The sequence below is a fragment of the Danio aesculapii genome, chromosome 12 (assembly GCF_903798145.1).
Source record: "Danio aesculapii chromosome 12, fDanAes4.1, whole genome shotgun sequence".
Taxonomy (NCBI): Eukaryota; Metazoa; Chordata; class Actinopteri; order Cypriniformes; family Danionidae; genus Danio; species Danio aesculapii.
Window position 1 is genome coordinate 26,771,949 of NC_079446.1, and position 17,153 is coordinate 26,789,101.

General features: G+C 36.7%; 2 protein-coding genes across 2 annotated transcripts in view; one reads left to right on the forward strand and one right to left on the reverse strand.

Moving 5' to 3' along the window:
* Positions 1 to 215: 215 nt before the first annotated feature.
* Positions 216 to 9,948, reverse strand: kcng3 (potassium voltage-gated channel, subfamily G, member 3). The gene is made up of 2 exons (XM_056469805.1): positions 9,078 to 9,948; positions 216 to 2,734 (listed from the first exon to the last, which is right to left on the reverse strand). Exons 1-2 carry the CDS (start codon positions 9,698 to 9,700, stop codon positions 2,089 to 2,091), a joined length of 1,269 nt encoding a protein of 422 aa, XP_056325780.1. The 5' UTR covers positions 9,701 to 9,948; the 3' UTR covers positions 216 to 2,088.
* Positions 9,949 to 15,762: 5,814 nt separating this feature from the next.
* mta3 (metastasis associated 1 family, member 3) overlaps positions 15,763 to 17,153 on the forward strand; it is a 58,856-nt gene continuing 57,465 nt past the window's right edge. Inside the window, exon 1 of the mRNA XM_056469450.1 lies at positions 15,763 to 16,023. Within this exon, the coding sequence (XP_056325425.1) occupies positions 15,996 to 16,023 (28 nt within the window). The 5' untranslated portion in view covers positions 15,763 to 15,995. The remainder of the gene's footprint in view (positions 16,024 to 17,153) is intronic.

Sequence of the window (17,153 nt, forward strand, 5' to 3'; positions counted from 1 at the left end):
TACTTGAGACTTGCTTAGTTTACCAAATAAGTGGATCTAATTGAATTTGCATTGTAAACATTGAATAAAAGTTAAAAAGCTATTGTTTTTTTATTTCATATATTAAGTTTTTAGTTATGCTACTCCCAAAATCATTCCGCATAAATCCGCAGATTTTTTACAAAATTCTCTGTATGTATATATATATATTTATATTTATATTTAACACTTTTTTTTTACATTTAATAAATGTGACCTTGATGAACAGAATAAAACATAAAAATAAAAACTGACCCCAAACTTTTGACTGGTAGTGTATATTATAAAGGAGACTAATGTAACGCTGCTAATGAACTTTAAACTTCATATTTTCCCCTTAAAATTGTTTACCTCAGTATGATAAGGTATTTCAAACTAAAACGGTATATGGAACATTTATTTTTGTGCTCCTCCTCTCAACTATCACTTGCAGGAATCTAATGATTGGAGGTGTGTGGCTAAAAAGATTTTGCCTCAGCTGTCAAACTTTCTGCTTTGATGTTGAATGTCTTTTTATTATACTGAGTGGTCACAGAATTAATATAAAGAAAAGAGATGCCATATTTGATGTAGACGTAACTCACCGGTTCTACTGCATCCAACCCAGTCTGAGCTGGGATCGAACCAGCGATTCTTTGCAAGGGAGTCGGTTGCTCTAACAAGGAGGCTAAAGACCATGGCCTCTAGCGTCTGTCGCTAGAGTACTTTTTGAGGTGAGATGAGTGAAGTTTACCTGCATAGCACGTCACTGGCTGGCCTCCGTTACATAGATAAAAAAGATATAGATAAGACTCTGTTGTTAATGTTAAATCTATTGATATTAATAGGCAAGTATCACATACACATGTAAATAGTCAGAGAGGAAGCCTAATATCTCCCACTTCAAGGCTGATTTAAAAATTTATTTTGAAACTCTTAAAGGACTTTCAAGTCCTAAAGCAACCAGAACTGTAAATATACTCCAAAAACTAAACTCCTCTATGGTAATTGTTTTGTTTATGCGCTCTTGTTCTTAGTTTTTTCTCCTTCTTTCTTTTTGTTATTTTACTTACATGATTTATGCTAAAATTTGAATATCCTATTGTAAGATTTGTTATGCATTTTATTGGAAATGTTCAGCAAATATTCATTCATTCATTCATTTTCTTTTCGGCTTAGTCACTTTATTAATCTGAGGTCGCCACAACGGAATGAACCGCCAACTTATCCAGCATATGTTTTTTTATGCAGCAGATGCCCTTCTAGCTGCAACCCATCACTGGGAAACACCCATACACTTCCATTCACACACATACATTACGGTCAATTTTAGCATACCCAATTCACCTATAGCGCATGTCTTTGGACTGTGAGGGAAACCGGAGCACCCGGAGAAAACCCATCGAACAAGCAGAGAACATGCAAACTCCACTCAGAAATGCCAACTAACCCAGCCGAGGCTTGAACCAGCGACCTCCTTGTTGTGAGGCGACATCGCTACCCAATGCACCACTGAATCGCCTAAAAAGGTATATTGAACATTTATTTTTGCGCTCCTCCTCTCAAATCAAACTGCTGATTGGAGGGGTGTAGCTAAGAAGATTTTGCCCCAACCGTCAAACTGATGTCATCAGAGAAGGATTGCCATTCCAGAGTGGAAGCAAATGGTAAGATTGTGTATTTAAGATTACCAAAATTTATTTATTTATTTATTTTTTTAAAGTGGATTAGCTTGCATGGATTAATTGTTCACTGAATATGTGCACCAGCAAAATAAACATTGTAAATTTTGATTTCATGCAGATGAACGAAAAAGATATTTAACTCTCTTTGTATATCGGGGCCTTTTGCCTCAAATTGTTCCAGATTCCTGTATTGTCCATTATTCCGCAATATCTCCTTGAGTACAGAGGTACTTATGTTATTATTTGGATTGAAAAGGTTCCCACAATGCTGACTAAATGCTAAATGCTGACTTTCCCCATTTTCACTTTAGGTCTTAGTACAAAAATAAAGGCACAGAAGAGCAGGTGACGTTGCCCAGCTGAAGACCAGCGGGTTCGGAGGATCTCAGGACGGACTCTGCTAAGGTCAGTTGAGAAACTCAGAGGAGAGACTTCGCACACAGCGTGCTGAGCGGAATTTGAGTTCGTGGTAGCACTGCACGAAGCTGTGGTAGATGAAGGTAATGGGCAGAGCCAGCAGCACAATGCCACTCACAACGCACACACCACCCAGCACGCGTCCCGGAACGGTGATGGGATACATGTCTCCATAGCCGACGGTCGTCATGGAGATAATAACCCACCAGCAGGATGCCGGGATGCTGGCGTAGTCCTCGTTGCTAGTCTCCAGGTCAAGGCCGTGCTCCAGCAGCTGTGCAAGAGCACTGAATATGGCCATGGCCACGCAGACGAACACCAACAGCATGACCATCTCACGGTAGCACCTGCGCAGTGTCAATCCCAGCGTCTGCAAACCGAGGAAGTGACGGGCTAGCTTGATCAGCCAAAAGATGCGCATCATTCGCAGCACACGCAGGGTGACTCCTGCTCGCTGTAGCTGAGGGTTTTCTCCAGTCAGCGCTGTCATTGCCACAGACACGTAGTAAGGGGTGATCGCCAGCAGGTCAATAATGTTAAGGGGGCGGCGCACAAACTCACATTTGTCCCGCGAGACAATAAAGCGCACTATGCATTCGGCAGTGAACCACCCGATGCAAACTGCCTCGATGATCCTACAGGAAATTAGGAGAAGAGAAAAAGGGGGATATGGGAAGAAAAAAATAACAGAGAATTAGAACAAGATAATCTTAGAGTTCAGTACTAATTAAGATCAACTGACAGCATTTGTGGCACATTGCTAATAACCAGGGATATAATAACACACATTTTTGCAAGCATTTGTTGTATTAACTACTGCATGTGCAGAGTTTAGTGTGACATTTATAATTTTATATATTTTAATTTTAAGCAATCTTTATCACTTATTGTTATTGATTATTTAAGATGTAAACCTACCATTTTTTTGTTAAGATTTTATGACTAATTAACATTTCAGTCAAATAACATCAGTAAATAGAAGCACTGTAATTTTGGGATTATTTTTGTTATCAACATTTAGAAAATATCACAAAGGTTTTGAACAAAAGGCTATTGACTACATTTCCATGCACGCTCATCATGCTAATGTAAGAGATTTTGGCCCCATTCCAATTTCCGAAACTGTTTTGATTAAGCTCATAATTATAATTGCATTAAACTATTTGCCATTGGCTGATTTTAATCGCAACTAACAAGCGTGAAAACACCTTAATCACTTGGACCAAACAGCACATGTGCTCGGACGTACAGTTCACAGAAACAGAATACTGAGCAGTGAGTGTGTGGAATTTTATTGTAGCACTCCTCCTCGCTTTTTCTCACTCATAGCAAACTAGTGGTTGTATTGTGGTTGAAAGCCAGACTGACAAACTGACATTATCAGAATTATGCCCATAATGGCAATGTGAGCTAACAAGTAGTGTCAATGTTGATTTCAAGATGGTTTTAATGTGTATGTATACTAGGGCTGCATGAAATTAGAAAAATCTATCATTGCGATTTTTATTTTTGTATTTATTTTTGATATATATATATATATATATATATATATATATATATATATATATATATATATATATGAATACAATTTCACCAGATGACTTTTTTATTTAGAAAGAATTTATCATTTTAGATTGGGATTATTCTCAATGGTTAGAGTGCATCTGCAAACAGTGTAATCGACAATCTGTAATTATAGATAAATTCAATAAAGAAAAAGATCCAAATAAAATAAACAGTGTTTTATAGTTTTGCATGGAGTCTTAAAACTATTCAGGTATACAGTAATTGAATAATCAGATGTAAAATAATACTGCGTTGTCTCCTTTGTATAAATGGTTCGATAAAATTAATCATTATTAAAGTTACAAACGGTACAGTTTCTTAGGCCTGAATGCTTTTAAATTCCTCACATTGTCACAGGCCTCAAAAAAACACTTGCAAAATGATCAATTATAATCCAGACTCAACATTGCAGATCCTGCGCTGTGAGTATTGCGAACGATAATGATATCGATTCAGAAAATTATATATTGTGCAACCCTAATGTATAATAAATCAAATTATGAAAGCCACTGTGTAAATTATTGTGAAAATGAATGATTAGACACAGAATTTAGATTAGATTTAGGCTTTAATAAATTATTATAATTTAACTGGAGCCATAATGTGACTTAATAGAGCTTGTCGTTTAACAATAAAACAGTCACGGTTTCGCTGACCACAAAACATACAATTTTTGTAACTTAAACTAGCTTTTTCCTGTGTAAAGTTATATTAAAAGTAGGTTTGTCGTGATACCATTAATTCATCTTACGATACTATACCAGCTGAAGTATCATAATACCAAGTAATATTGTAATACTGTAATTCATAACTCAAATTATAAAAAAAAATAGTCCATTTTTTTATTTTATCCTCTAATAGGCCTACTTGAATTGAATTAATGATTCCCTTATTAGAAAAAGTATTATTTGCACGTCACTTTACCTAAAATGTAGAATTTTAACAAAAAATACCAACAAAAAAGCATTAAAATAAAGATACAAATTATACCAAATGAAATTTGTTACAAAAGGAGCATTTTTACCAATACAATTAGGCTATATGAGGTGGTCAAAAATTGTTTCAATGTTTCCTGTTGCTATTTTGTGTTTTTCATCTATTGTTTTTTTTTTTTCAGTCTTATCTGGTAACTATCCAAAGTAATTCAAAATGTCACTTTGTGAGTCGTTCTTTTTAAGAGATTGCTGCAGTTGTTGTAGCTACTAAACATATGGACAGGAACAGAAATTATCCAATTCAGATGTGTGTTTGAACTGAAGCATTAGAAAACGTGCAACAAGCTACCATAAAAGGCGCAAATTCTACAGTTTTGCAACCTTAAAGGGCTCCACAGACTATTAAAATAAAATGGTTTATTGTTGCGCAAATGTGTGAGCATTTTAGTGACTTTTCCACATGCAACATTATCTATGGTAGATAGACCATTAATGACGATGCTATCGTTTACAAACTACTGTGGCACCGCCAGTATTTTGGAGCCATAGTATCGCGATACTATCATAGTACCGGTAAACTGCAACCCTAATTAAAAGTACAATTATTCAGTATAAAACAACTCTACAAATTGCAGCTCAAATCATACACGGGTTTTAACACAAGAATGCTTTTTGAATAAAACAATAAGATTCACATTTCTGAGAAAAAAAAAAATTGTGAGGATTCAACAATATGCCGCAAATGCTGTGGATTCAGCTTAACTTGTATTGAACCTTGAATATTCCTCTGCCAAACACTCCTTTAAATATTAACAGTGAGTGTGACTATATCAACAATAACCACTACAAATGTTGCTTAGCAACCGTTGATTAAAATTGATCTTGTCCATGTAAATATGTCATGCAATGTAGTTAGATCAGATTCCATGCAACCATGCAGCAAATGTGTTTTATATGGAAAAAGTCCTCTCATTGAGATTGTGTAAACAGCTCCAGTGTGTTGTTGACAGTGGTGTGTCAGCGCATATGGAAGCTGAAATGCAAGAAGGCACGCTTGCTAACTAGTCCTTGAACTTCTGATCCAAAAAACATCCAATTTAATAGATTTTTTTAAATATTTGAGTGCATATTTGACTCGATATCCATTTACTATTTGAACAAAGACAGCACTATTTCAAAAGGCTGCATCTATAAAAGACTTTGCCCTTGGATTTGCTCTTTCACACTGAACGGTTTTTACTGTGTCTTTGAAAGCACATTTCTCAAAAGCAGTGACTGACTTGGAATTACAGTTAGTACAGTTGCTTTGGCAAGAAAACAGGGCCAGGAATTACTGTGAAATAAGCGGAGATGTGATAAAATATGTAAATGTGCCCGCAAATGCCAGAGTGCTGGGTTAACAGTGAGTGCGTATATCAACAGTTGGCATTATGAACACAAAAATGATACATTTGGACCTTTACAAGCAACAGATGAATAGAGATTTAAAGACGAACACAAAACAATAGAATGATATCCAAATAAAAAAAAAACATTTGTGTCATTTTTGGAAAGACTATAAGACAACATGCATGAACTGGTTTTTATTTCCGTTTCTTACCAGCTCGTCAACACGAATGAAAACACATACCTGAACCCTGAGACAAACAGAGGCCACTGTGGGATATGGAATCAAGACTGTACTGGATACATAAAGAAAAAAACCTTAGGCTGTACTCACACATACTTCCAGACAGAGAGAGACGGGGACAAGGGAATGCCCAAAATGACAATTTGACAGGGAATATGAAAACAAGACTGGACTTTTTCATTTTTGATGGAGAGTACTATGTAGATGTCATGTCCACATGACAAAATGTCTGCACATGGAATATGGAAAAGCTCATTTTAATCATTTCTAAAACAGGTCAAAATGCTGAAGAGACTGGATGGGAGCACTGGAACAGAATGTGTCATCGCAACATAGTTTTTGAACTGTTAAGCAACATGGATGAAATTCTCCTGAGATAAGTTTGAAAAAATACAATGTATATAAACAACTATAATAATGCACAGCAAAAAAAATGCTTTTCAAACTCATCCTTTTGGTCTTGTTTCTAGTCCAAATATCTAAAAATTCTTAAATCAAGAATCATTTTCTTTACAAGCAAAAAAAATATATCTTGTTTTAAGAAATAATATGCCAAATTAAGTGCGTTTTTCCTTAAAACAAGCTAAGTAATCTGCCACCGGGGTAAGCAAAATTATCTTATGTCAAAACAAAGAAGAAAACTATTTTGCTTACCCCATTATTTTGCTTGTTTTAAGGAAAAACTTACTTAATTTTGATGTATTATTTCTTGAAACAAGGCTTTATTTTTTGCTAGTAAAGAAAATGATTCTTGATTTAAGAATTTTTTGATATTTGGACTAGAAACAAGGCAAAAAGCTGAGTAAGAAAAATAGTTTTTTTTGGAGTGTGTAATTTAATAAATTTAACCTTGATTCGTTTGATTTAAATGAAACAAATATGAAGAGCTCAAATAAGGTCAAAAACCTCAAAGTGCCATCTGAAATTTTCTTTAAAAAATTTGCATTTTTCTCAGGCTTATGTGTGTAGGTTCAGTCATTTCAGTTTTATGACAAAGAATAGTCTATTTTCATGGTCTTTAAAGTAAAATAACTGAACATTAACATAGGATGCTAGAAAATGCTCTTCATGAATTCAAATGTATATAATATATATAATAAAAGGGAATCTTGGGGATGTAATGATATTTTTATTTGAAATAATTACACGAGCATTAAAATTGGAATAAAAGACATGAAAAAAAATTATTACATTAAAAAATGCAATGTATCTCATTACACGAGTGATTTATTACAGCAGTTCAAAACATTTTATCATTTGACTGTGCATGAAAATAATGTGACAATCATATCATATCATATTATTCATTTATCACATATCATCATATTATTATACTGTTATAATTTATTCATTACATTTACAAATTGTATAATTTACAATGACATTTATTTTTTGCCATCAATTTAAATCATTTTGAATTTTATGATATGAATAGAAGTGAAATTGTGCATATTAAAATGCAAAAGGGTAAAATGTTTCTTGAATTGTCGCATTCAGTTGTGAATTACATGAATCATTAAATGATTAATTCAGTATCTTTAGCCAAATTTGACAAAACAAAGCCCAGTTGGCAAGTTTACGTCAGAGGATATTTTTGTCTATCATTAACAATTAAAATAAAATATAATAAATTCAATTTAAATATATATATATATATATATATATATATATTTAACAATCTAAAACAGTTGTATATATTAAACAGAGCTACTTATATCTTTCCTGTCACTGTTTCATCATAACACTAGGAATTTGTCTTTGGCCTATCTATGAACAGTAAAGCTCTTTGTGATTTTGTTGGCTATTTCAGTCATTTTGACATTTATGACACTTTTAGACCATTGAGGCAAACCAGAATAATAATCATTCAACTTTTAAAGCTTTTTGTCACCCTAGTAACAAACAACATAATAATTAATATGAAATACTGTGTGGCAGAGCTGCTTTTCAACTATTTTGCTTCATGATTGTCACATTATTTTCATGCACAGTTAAATGATAAAATGTTTTCAAATGGTGTAACAATTCACGTGTAACGAGATACATAGCATTTTTATTTTTATTTTGCTGTTGTCATAAAAAATTACACAGTTGGAGAATAAACGTTGCTGTCCTAAATTGATTTACACCAAATATAAGAATATGGTATCAAAGATTGTGACGCATAGAGCTCAAAAATAGTCAACTGGTCTCCCCATACTGTATGTTGACATTAGATATTTTTAGCGACGTCTACTGGCCAATCGAAGTAGAAAACTAAATCTACATCCACTTTGCAGCCTTGCATCACCATTACATAGATACTACTAAAACAATACTTGTTTTTTATGCTACCATTGTTTTACTGTAATATTTTTCAGTATCAAATAATGAACAAAAAATAAATAAATAAATACTTAGAAGACTTAATTCTTACCGTTATAATTTATTACATCAGGCTGCGTTATATTTATATTCACAATGTCTTTAATCACGTAATTTAATTTTTTGACAGTCCGATTCAACTATAATCATATAACTTATTTATTTTATATATTGACATATAGATCAGTTTAAGTTATTTCAACGCAGCTGTAATGATTTATGGGTAAAATGTGTTTTGAACGCAGATTGCAAATCAACTGAACACAAACCATGGAAAGAATCTCAAGCTAAGTTCAGAAAGACACATTTGAACCGTTACTGAATATTTTGAGACGTTATGTGTGGATATGAGCAATTTCTTCTATTATATGGAGCTACGTACGTCTTGTCATGCTCATAAATCTGATCTGTCCTACCAAAGATGCATCTTTAATTTTTCACAACCCATACCACAGACCACAAAAGTTGAATTCATGCGTATACCTGTGTTCTTCCACTGTATTGTTTTTTGCTGTATCCCAGTCCGGCAGAGTGCTCGCACAGAGGATGACCATAGACATAATGACAAAAACCACTGACACTGACGCCAGGATCTGCGCAGCGATGGAAGAGGCTGGCTCCTCAAAAGTCCTCCGCATCCTCTCCAGCCACCGCGCGCTCCCTCTGTCAGGCGCGAACCTGCTGACCTGCTCCTCCTCACCTCTGGACTCCACTTCTGCCTTCATGTCGTCCTCAGAAAAGTACGTATATGTGTCGGACATCCTATCCTCCAGTCGTCGCTGGCAGCAAAACTCCAAATGTGAGCTCTCCAAACCCCAGTAAATCATCTCGTTGTAAAAAGAAAGCTCGCACATTTGCGGGACAAACCTGAGCTTTCCCGAACGAACGTAAAGCATGATGAAAACAAACGCCTCCGAGTGCCTGTCGAAGAAAAACTCGTTCCTTTCTCGGTCATAATCATCACAAACCTCCAAAACCTCCTTTTCTGAGGAACAGCTGTGGAGCCTGCTCACTCTTCGCAGAGGAAAATCCTTGATAACTTCTCTTGTGAACGCGTACTTGGTGCCACCGACGTTTAGGATGCATATGTTCTTCCCAAACTTCATTTTGGATCAGACTGACATCGCGTATTCGAAAGAAAAAGACTTGAACGACGTGCAATATGGCTTAATGGTAGTCATAGTTGAAATCCAGTATAATTCTGTAAGCGTGAGATAAACAAACGGCTCCAAACTCGCGAATCCAACTCGTCAAGTCAGATCAGAAGAGGAATTTTCCAGATTGAGCGCGTGTCAGTCAGGAGAACCGTGGAAAAGTGACTTCTTTCTTTGTGCATCATCTAAACTCCAGCCTTCAGTGGGCTGCTTCATACAGTGATGTCACAGATCGACAAGCCTATTGCGCTCGGTTATGCGCTCCCGGTGAACGGGCGTTCCCAAGCCACAAGCGACGAGTTTTCCACGACGCGCGCATGTGTCTGGGATTTACGAGTGAACTTGATATTGTACTCCACTTCTCTGCTGATAGGAAAAGAATAGAGCCAGAGGGCGCACATCACACTGGAGAACTAAATTAAATGTTCAATACTAAAATCAATATTGGACGTCTGCATGTTTCCCACTGGTTGTCCATCCACACACCCTGAACAAATCAAGGGACCACAACAAACTTTAAATAGGACTTCAAAGATATATTTATTCTTATAAATAATCGCTTAAACTTTAAAAATCTACTTTTTGAGTGATTTGTAGACCCAGAAATGCCATGTTAATTAATAAAATAAACTAGAATTAAAATCAAATAAATATTTATTTTATTTAAAGGGCACCTTTAATGAAAATTATTTTTTGGAAGCTGTTTGGACAGAACTGTGTATAGGTATAGTGTGTCCACAGTCGTATTGGGGTGATACAAAGACAATAGGTCTCTTTTTGTAAATTTCCTGAGGATCCAAAACCCTCCCATTTTGAGGCCGACCGCAACATGAGGTAGGAGTGCAGTTTCCCCACCCACTGAATTGATTGACAGCCACGTATTAACATGTCCCGAAGTAATGCGTATAATCATATCAACTGGTTGTGACCATCAATCATCATCAAATGTGACCAAGAATGAGTTTTACAAGTTTAAAACGTTTTTAAAACAGTGCATGTTTGTAATGAATTACAGCGATTTTACAGTCTTCACTTCATCACCGCGTGTCATCCTCTGCGTGTCAGTACAATTCTAAAAGAAGACGCTTCAATCCCAGTTTATGGATGTTAAATCAGGTCTACTTTGTACATTAGCATAACAGATATCCATACAGCAGTGAATATTAACGTGTGTCCAGTCACATTTGCTGTGCAAAAACAGTGCAAAGTTAAACGTGCGCACTGTGTGTTTGACTCATCAAAAGGCTTGAATTAACTCCACAACACATACATCAAATAATCATTGGGAAAGTTCTTACTGTGGTGTTTCTCACAAACATTATGTGAGATCTGCTTTCTTCATGTCTGTCACTGTGCTGTTTATCTGATGCAGCCAAAGGTGGAGATTGAGGCACTGACAGGCACATGGGAATGGTGGGTGGGGATACTATAGCATTACAGGCACAGGCAACAAAAACAGCTACATTGTGTTCAAAGCAGAAAATCCAATATTCTGAAAAATGTAATAAATAATCTGATGAGTGTTTTGAGCTGAAACTTTACAGACACATTCTGGAGACACAAAACACTTATCTTAAATCTTGAAAGAGGGGTAAAATAGGTGCAATTTGAAACTCAATGTTTAATCAATATACATTTATTGGCTTATGCTAAAATATTTTATGCTAAATATTTTAAAGAATACAAAATAAAAAGAAATATTGTATTCTTGGTCATAGGGGTAGGGTTTGAAGAAAAGAGTGAGATTCCATGAGGTGACATTTACAAGGCATTGTTTTCAAAACATTTATTGGAAATCATTTAATGTGTTTTGGCCATTAATTTACATAATTACAGTGTTTTGGGGTCCTTTGAATATGATAACGTCTTTGCAGCCACACAAATGGGAATGATGATGTCATGCACATGCAAATAATTTGTTAACTTGACAATCAAAACAATGCCAAACTACAGAAAAGTGTTTGTTCTGCTCAAGGTACTGAGTGACATCTTCAACTTACTGGCCTGCCATGCGCAATACAGCATTTTTAGCCATATTCATAAATCAGTATGATTGTTATGATTGAACATTTTTTAAAAATGCAAAGTAAAAACATTTCTGTTATAAGTGCACATCATTGCTGCATAGGCTAATACACACCACAATGACAAACGGTTATAGAAAAATACAGTTTTAGTGTGTTACAAAGTCCCTGGCCAACCATTTCACTCAGCATCCATCTCTGAAACTCTGCTCTGGCAGCTATTTTAGTCATCCAATAACAGCTTCTACCTCTTTGAATTGGGAAAAATTCTTCAAAGCAAATTAGTGAGCTTATTAAATTTCATTCTTGAGCTGAAACAATGTTACAAATATAATGTCATATTATATCTGCCAATGCATGTAGTCCCAATCACACATCTCAAAATGCAACTGGTGCTTTTAATGGCAGCTTCAGTGATGTGATGACTTTACCAGTTAACGATTGGCTATTTTATTTAGAAGGCGGGACTTGTGTGCCATACTGTGTGATGCACTTTCTACTATTCATTAGCACTCGAGTGCGCCGTCTATGGTGTGTTACCCCTGTTGGTTTGAATGTCTGTCAAATTAGTTTTTGCTGGGTGAACATGAATCAGTAGTGAGGGGAGCAATAAAGCTTTTCAAAACTCGCATTCAGTTGAACCAACTGCTTCGCTGATTTGAAGCGTTCCAAACACCACACGCTATAGCGATGCCTGCTGGTCAATGTTGTGTAAACGCAACAAAAAACTATGCCAAACATGCATTTCTTCAATAGTTTGGCATCAGGGAAATCTCAGCAAACCTGCATGGTTCAAGTGTCTCCAAGTGAAGAACCATAGAAAATTCAAAAGAGTTATGACAAAAGGAAGCATATTTTATTGAAATCAAAAGAGCTTGGTAGATTCTTAACTTTTATTTAAAAAAGTTTTAAATGCTGTCATTTTTGTAAAATCGTGTACCTTTAGCCAACAACAAATTGCTTCTTTTTTATCAATTATCTTTTGTTAAAATGTAACGTATGTCTTTGGTTGGCTGTTTAGAACTGGTCTACATAGCATAGCCGAATAATAAGTCACATTTAAACCCCTAGAAACAACAAACTGATGATCAGCCATGATATTGGCAAGTACGGTGCAATCCTGGATTAACATCTGTGTCAAATCCAGTTCCTGGTGGGCTACAGCTCTGCACAGTTTCCAGTCCAACCCTACTTCAACGCACTTACCTATAGGTTTCAAACAAACCTAAGGGCTCAATTAGTTTGAATAGATGTGTTAAATTAGGGTTAAAGCTAAACTGCAGAGCTGAGGCCCACCTGTGTTCTATGTTGATCCTGGAACATCATTTTTGTTCAAAAATGTAATGCATACCCATTACTAAAATCACAGGGGAATAATAGTTGGATAACAATCACATCGAAAGTCTAAACTTAACATAAACAGTAAACGTATTCCTAAATTCTGATTGGCTGATTGGAATGTTGTTTGAGGATCAACATAGATGAACATGTCCAGAAACATGTCCTACTTGGTGAAATCAGGTTGGCGGTGCCGGCATAATTGGCCAGATTCCATCTGCTGTTTTAGATTAATTCTGCAATGAATTTGTGGCAAATATAAGGAAACACACACACTCTGTACATGCTATTTGGCCAGGGGCCTTTATATGCTGAGATCTTCAGCTCCACTCTGTGACCCACTGACCTGCAATGTTTATTTCCAACCTGTATTCTAAGCTGCTTCAGATGTAGAAGCTATAAGCTCTACAGGATAGTTGGCCTCCAGGAGCATGACTGAAGACCTCTACTGCCGGGGTGACCAACCCTGTTCCTGGAGATCTACCTTCCTGCAGATTTCAGTTGTAATCCATATCAAACACACCTCCCTGTAATTAACAAGGTCGCTGGTTCCAGTCCCAGCTGGGCCTGGAGACACTTCTTTGTGGAGTTTGCATGTTTCCTCTGGGTGCTCGGGTTTCCCTTACAGTCCTAAGACATGCGGTATAGATGAATTGGGTAAACTTAATTGGCCATAGTGAAAGAATGTGTGTGTGAATGAGAGTGTGTTTCTCTGCACTGGGTTGCAGCTGGAAGGGCTGCATAAAACATGCCAGAGTAATTGGCGGTTTATTCTGCTGTGGCGACCACTGATTAATGAACTAGATGATGCAAGGCTATGCGTTGGCTTTCCTTAATGGCTGTTCTTTGGTGGCGGTTACTTGCTCCCTCTCTCATCTTCTTTAAGCTTAGTTCCTGTTTTTTCAGGGGTTGCCACCGAGGAAGTAACCACCAATTAGTCTGGCATATGATTTACCAGTGAATGCCCTTAATACCCGCAACCCAACCCTGAGAGTACACTAACTCGTGAACCCCTGTGCTGGAAATGCAGTTTCATTACGTTTATTCATACATGATTTTACCCAAAGTAACTAATTAGTGAGGACATTCATTCATTCATTCATTCATTTTCCTTCAGCTTAATCCCTTTATTCATCAGGGGTCGCCACACCGGAATAAACTACCAACTTATCCAGCATTTGCTTTATAGAGGGATGCCCAACCCAATTCTGGGAAACAACCAAACACTTTTACATTCATACACTACGGCCAATTTAGTTTATTCAATTCACCTATACCGCATGTCTTTGGACCAGGGGTGTAGATTTGCCACTAGACACTGGCGCGGACATACACCCCTATAACGCATGCATAGAACAGCACAAATTCTCTTTTGTGCTTTTAAAAACATGAATAAAGGCTTTAAACTATTAATAATACAAATAACAATTAATGAAGCATGTACCATGTCAATTTAGATGAATTTACTGCAATCTGGCTTCAGGAGGTATGAATGTGAAACTTAGAGAGGCATGTGACGCAATTTAAGAATTTCGATCAATTGCACAGCCTTGGTTAATATTACTATAGTGGGCTTTAAGCGAACTTGACTTTAAAAACTCGACTCTCTGAAAAGTAACTACTAATGTCCACATGTTGTACAGTGAAGGAGGACTGGAAAATTTCCTTGTTTTGGCATTTCACACATCCAAAAGTAATTAGCTGTCATTAGCAGCATAAATAGGCCCAGCCAATCACACTGTCCTTATATGTTTGCGGCAGGGAGGACCTGAGAAGAGAATGTGATTAACCATTTCTGCATGTCAAGGTTACTAAGGGTTGACGGAGCATTATTTTATTTTGAAGGTGAGTCAATTTTAGGCGGGGACGTTTCAGTAATTTCTAGATATTGGTGGGGACACATCCCCTCCGTCCATGCCAAATCTACGCCCTTGCTTTGGACTGTGGGGGAAACCCACACAAACACGCGGAGAACACACAAACTCCACGCAGAAATGCCCAGCCGGGACTCAAATCAGCAACCTTCTTGCTGTGAGGAGACAGTGCTAACCACTGAGCCACCTCGCCACCTTACTGAGGACAATAAAAGAAAAAAAAATCTAAGCACATTCAATAAATTCACAGCAAATTAAAAAGACTAACTACTTTTTCAGTTGTTAAATATATTATTATTTTTTATACTATATATTGTTTTAAACTATTGAAATGTCAACAAAAGTAACTTTTTTAAAACAACAGACACAGACAGACAAGGTAACATGCTAATAAAACCAAACAAAGTATCTGTCAGCATTTATCAGTGGTGTGAACTTTCTTTTGCCGCTCTGAGTTATATAGTTTGCTAAAACATTGTGCATCGGGTTGTGATATATGTTCCAAAATAAATTGAACAGTGAATCAAGTATATCATCCTTGTTTTCCACAGTTAACAGCTTTTTAAAGACACTTATTGTCACAACAAACACTGGCAAAAAATGAAAACATTATTTAAAATATCTTAAATGCACATCATAACCATGATTAAATGAATTCCGTGGGTAAAACGGTCATGAGTGTCGTGTTGAGGTTGCAGTCTGTAGACTTCATTCACCCTCCTCCTTCCTTCCTCCTCTTTTCTCTCCTCCTCTCATCTCATCATCAGGAAGCTGCTGCGCTCGAGCCTTTTCTAGCGCGTGAGTGAGTTACTGTATTGTACTGTGAATCTCGGGAGGGGGGCTGCAAAAAATCTCCTATTCTTACTGTGGTCCACCCCCCGTATTTAAAACTTCTTAAGCCAGATTGCTTTCCAACAGGTCACAGGACGTAGATGCCTTCTTGATTCACATATTTATTTTGTTTTTATTTTAGTTTATGGTTTGGTTTTTTAACACTCCGGGAGGGCAGAAATGGCGGCCAACATGTACCGGGTCGGAGGTATGTCCGTCTATATTCTGAATTAACGCAAGTCAAAACACAGGCACCACCGTAAGACCTGACTGGAAGGCAGGGGCTCATTTCATACGAATTCCCGAAACCGGCCGCGCACTTTTAAACTCTTTAACACGTGCAGTGTCCTTGCAAAAGAAAACGATAACGTGGATGCAGAATATTTTGGGTTCTGATTTGGGTCAGGCCTCTTAAACTATCATAGCCGCACTAGCATTTTAGCAAGCAGGCTATGTTGCTAGCTAGCCACATCATAAACAAATAATCACTACTATATGTAAAACACACGGAAACGCACACTTAGAGCACGTTTCTCTTAGATGTAACCACATTGGATAAAAGCGAGATATGCTTGCTATTTAACCATGCCAATTTTAGACGCCGATGTTTTTCTTTGTGATCATTTGTCTCATTTTTTGGCACGTATCCATTAGTTACGGGTCCTCATTCGGCATGCAAGGATAGCAAAGCGAGCTAGCATTTAACACCCCTCACTCGATTTCCTTAGAGAAACCACATTCAACTTCTGCCCACTTATTCGCTGAAGCGTTATGAATTTGCACTGTTTTGATGTGCATTTGTTGTCATGCGTGTAATTAACAGCGTGTATTTAACAAAACCGCCGCGTCGTTTGTTTGTGCAATTAGCCGGCTACATGCCGCGGAATTTGACATTGTTTCATGGCGGCGATAATGCAGTGCCATTGAAAATGCTTTTGCAGCTGGAGGGGCATAGTTTCAATGAATTCACTGCAAATTTAATAGACAATTATCGTAATGATTGAATACTTCACACGGTTACATTATGACACGCTCCTTGTGTGATGTTATGTGCTGATACATGTATAAGAATGTCATTTAAATGGCAATGAAGAGAAAATGCTTGTTTGCATGAATGAAGTGTTTGTTTAGGAATGCACATTCTTCACCTCATCGTCTTGTTTTTGACAAAATGCCTTGTATACAAATGCATCCCAGACATAAACTTCACAAATTTCTCAGCCTCAGTCAAAGGTCTAAGGTCTTAGTGTCTTGTCAGGTCACAAAACCTTTTTGGTAATATTTTAGAATAGTTAAAAAAAAAACCTAATGCATTATAAAATGTGCTATTTCTAGGAA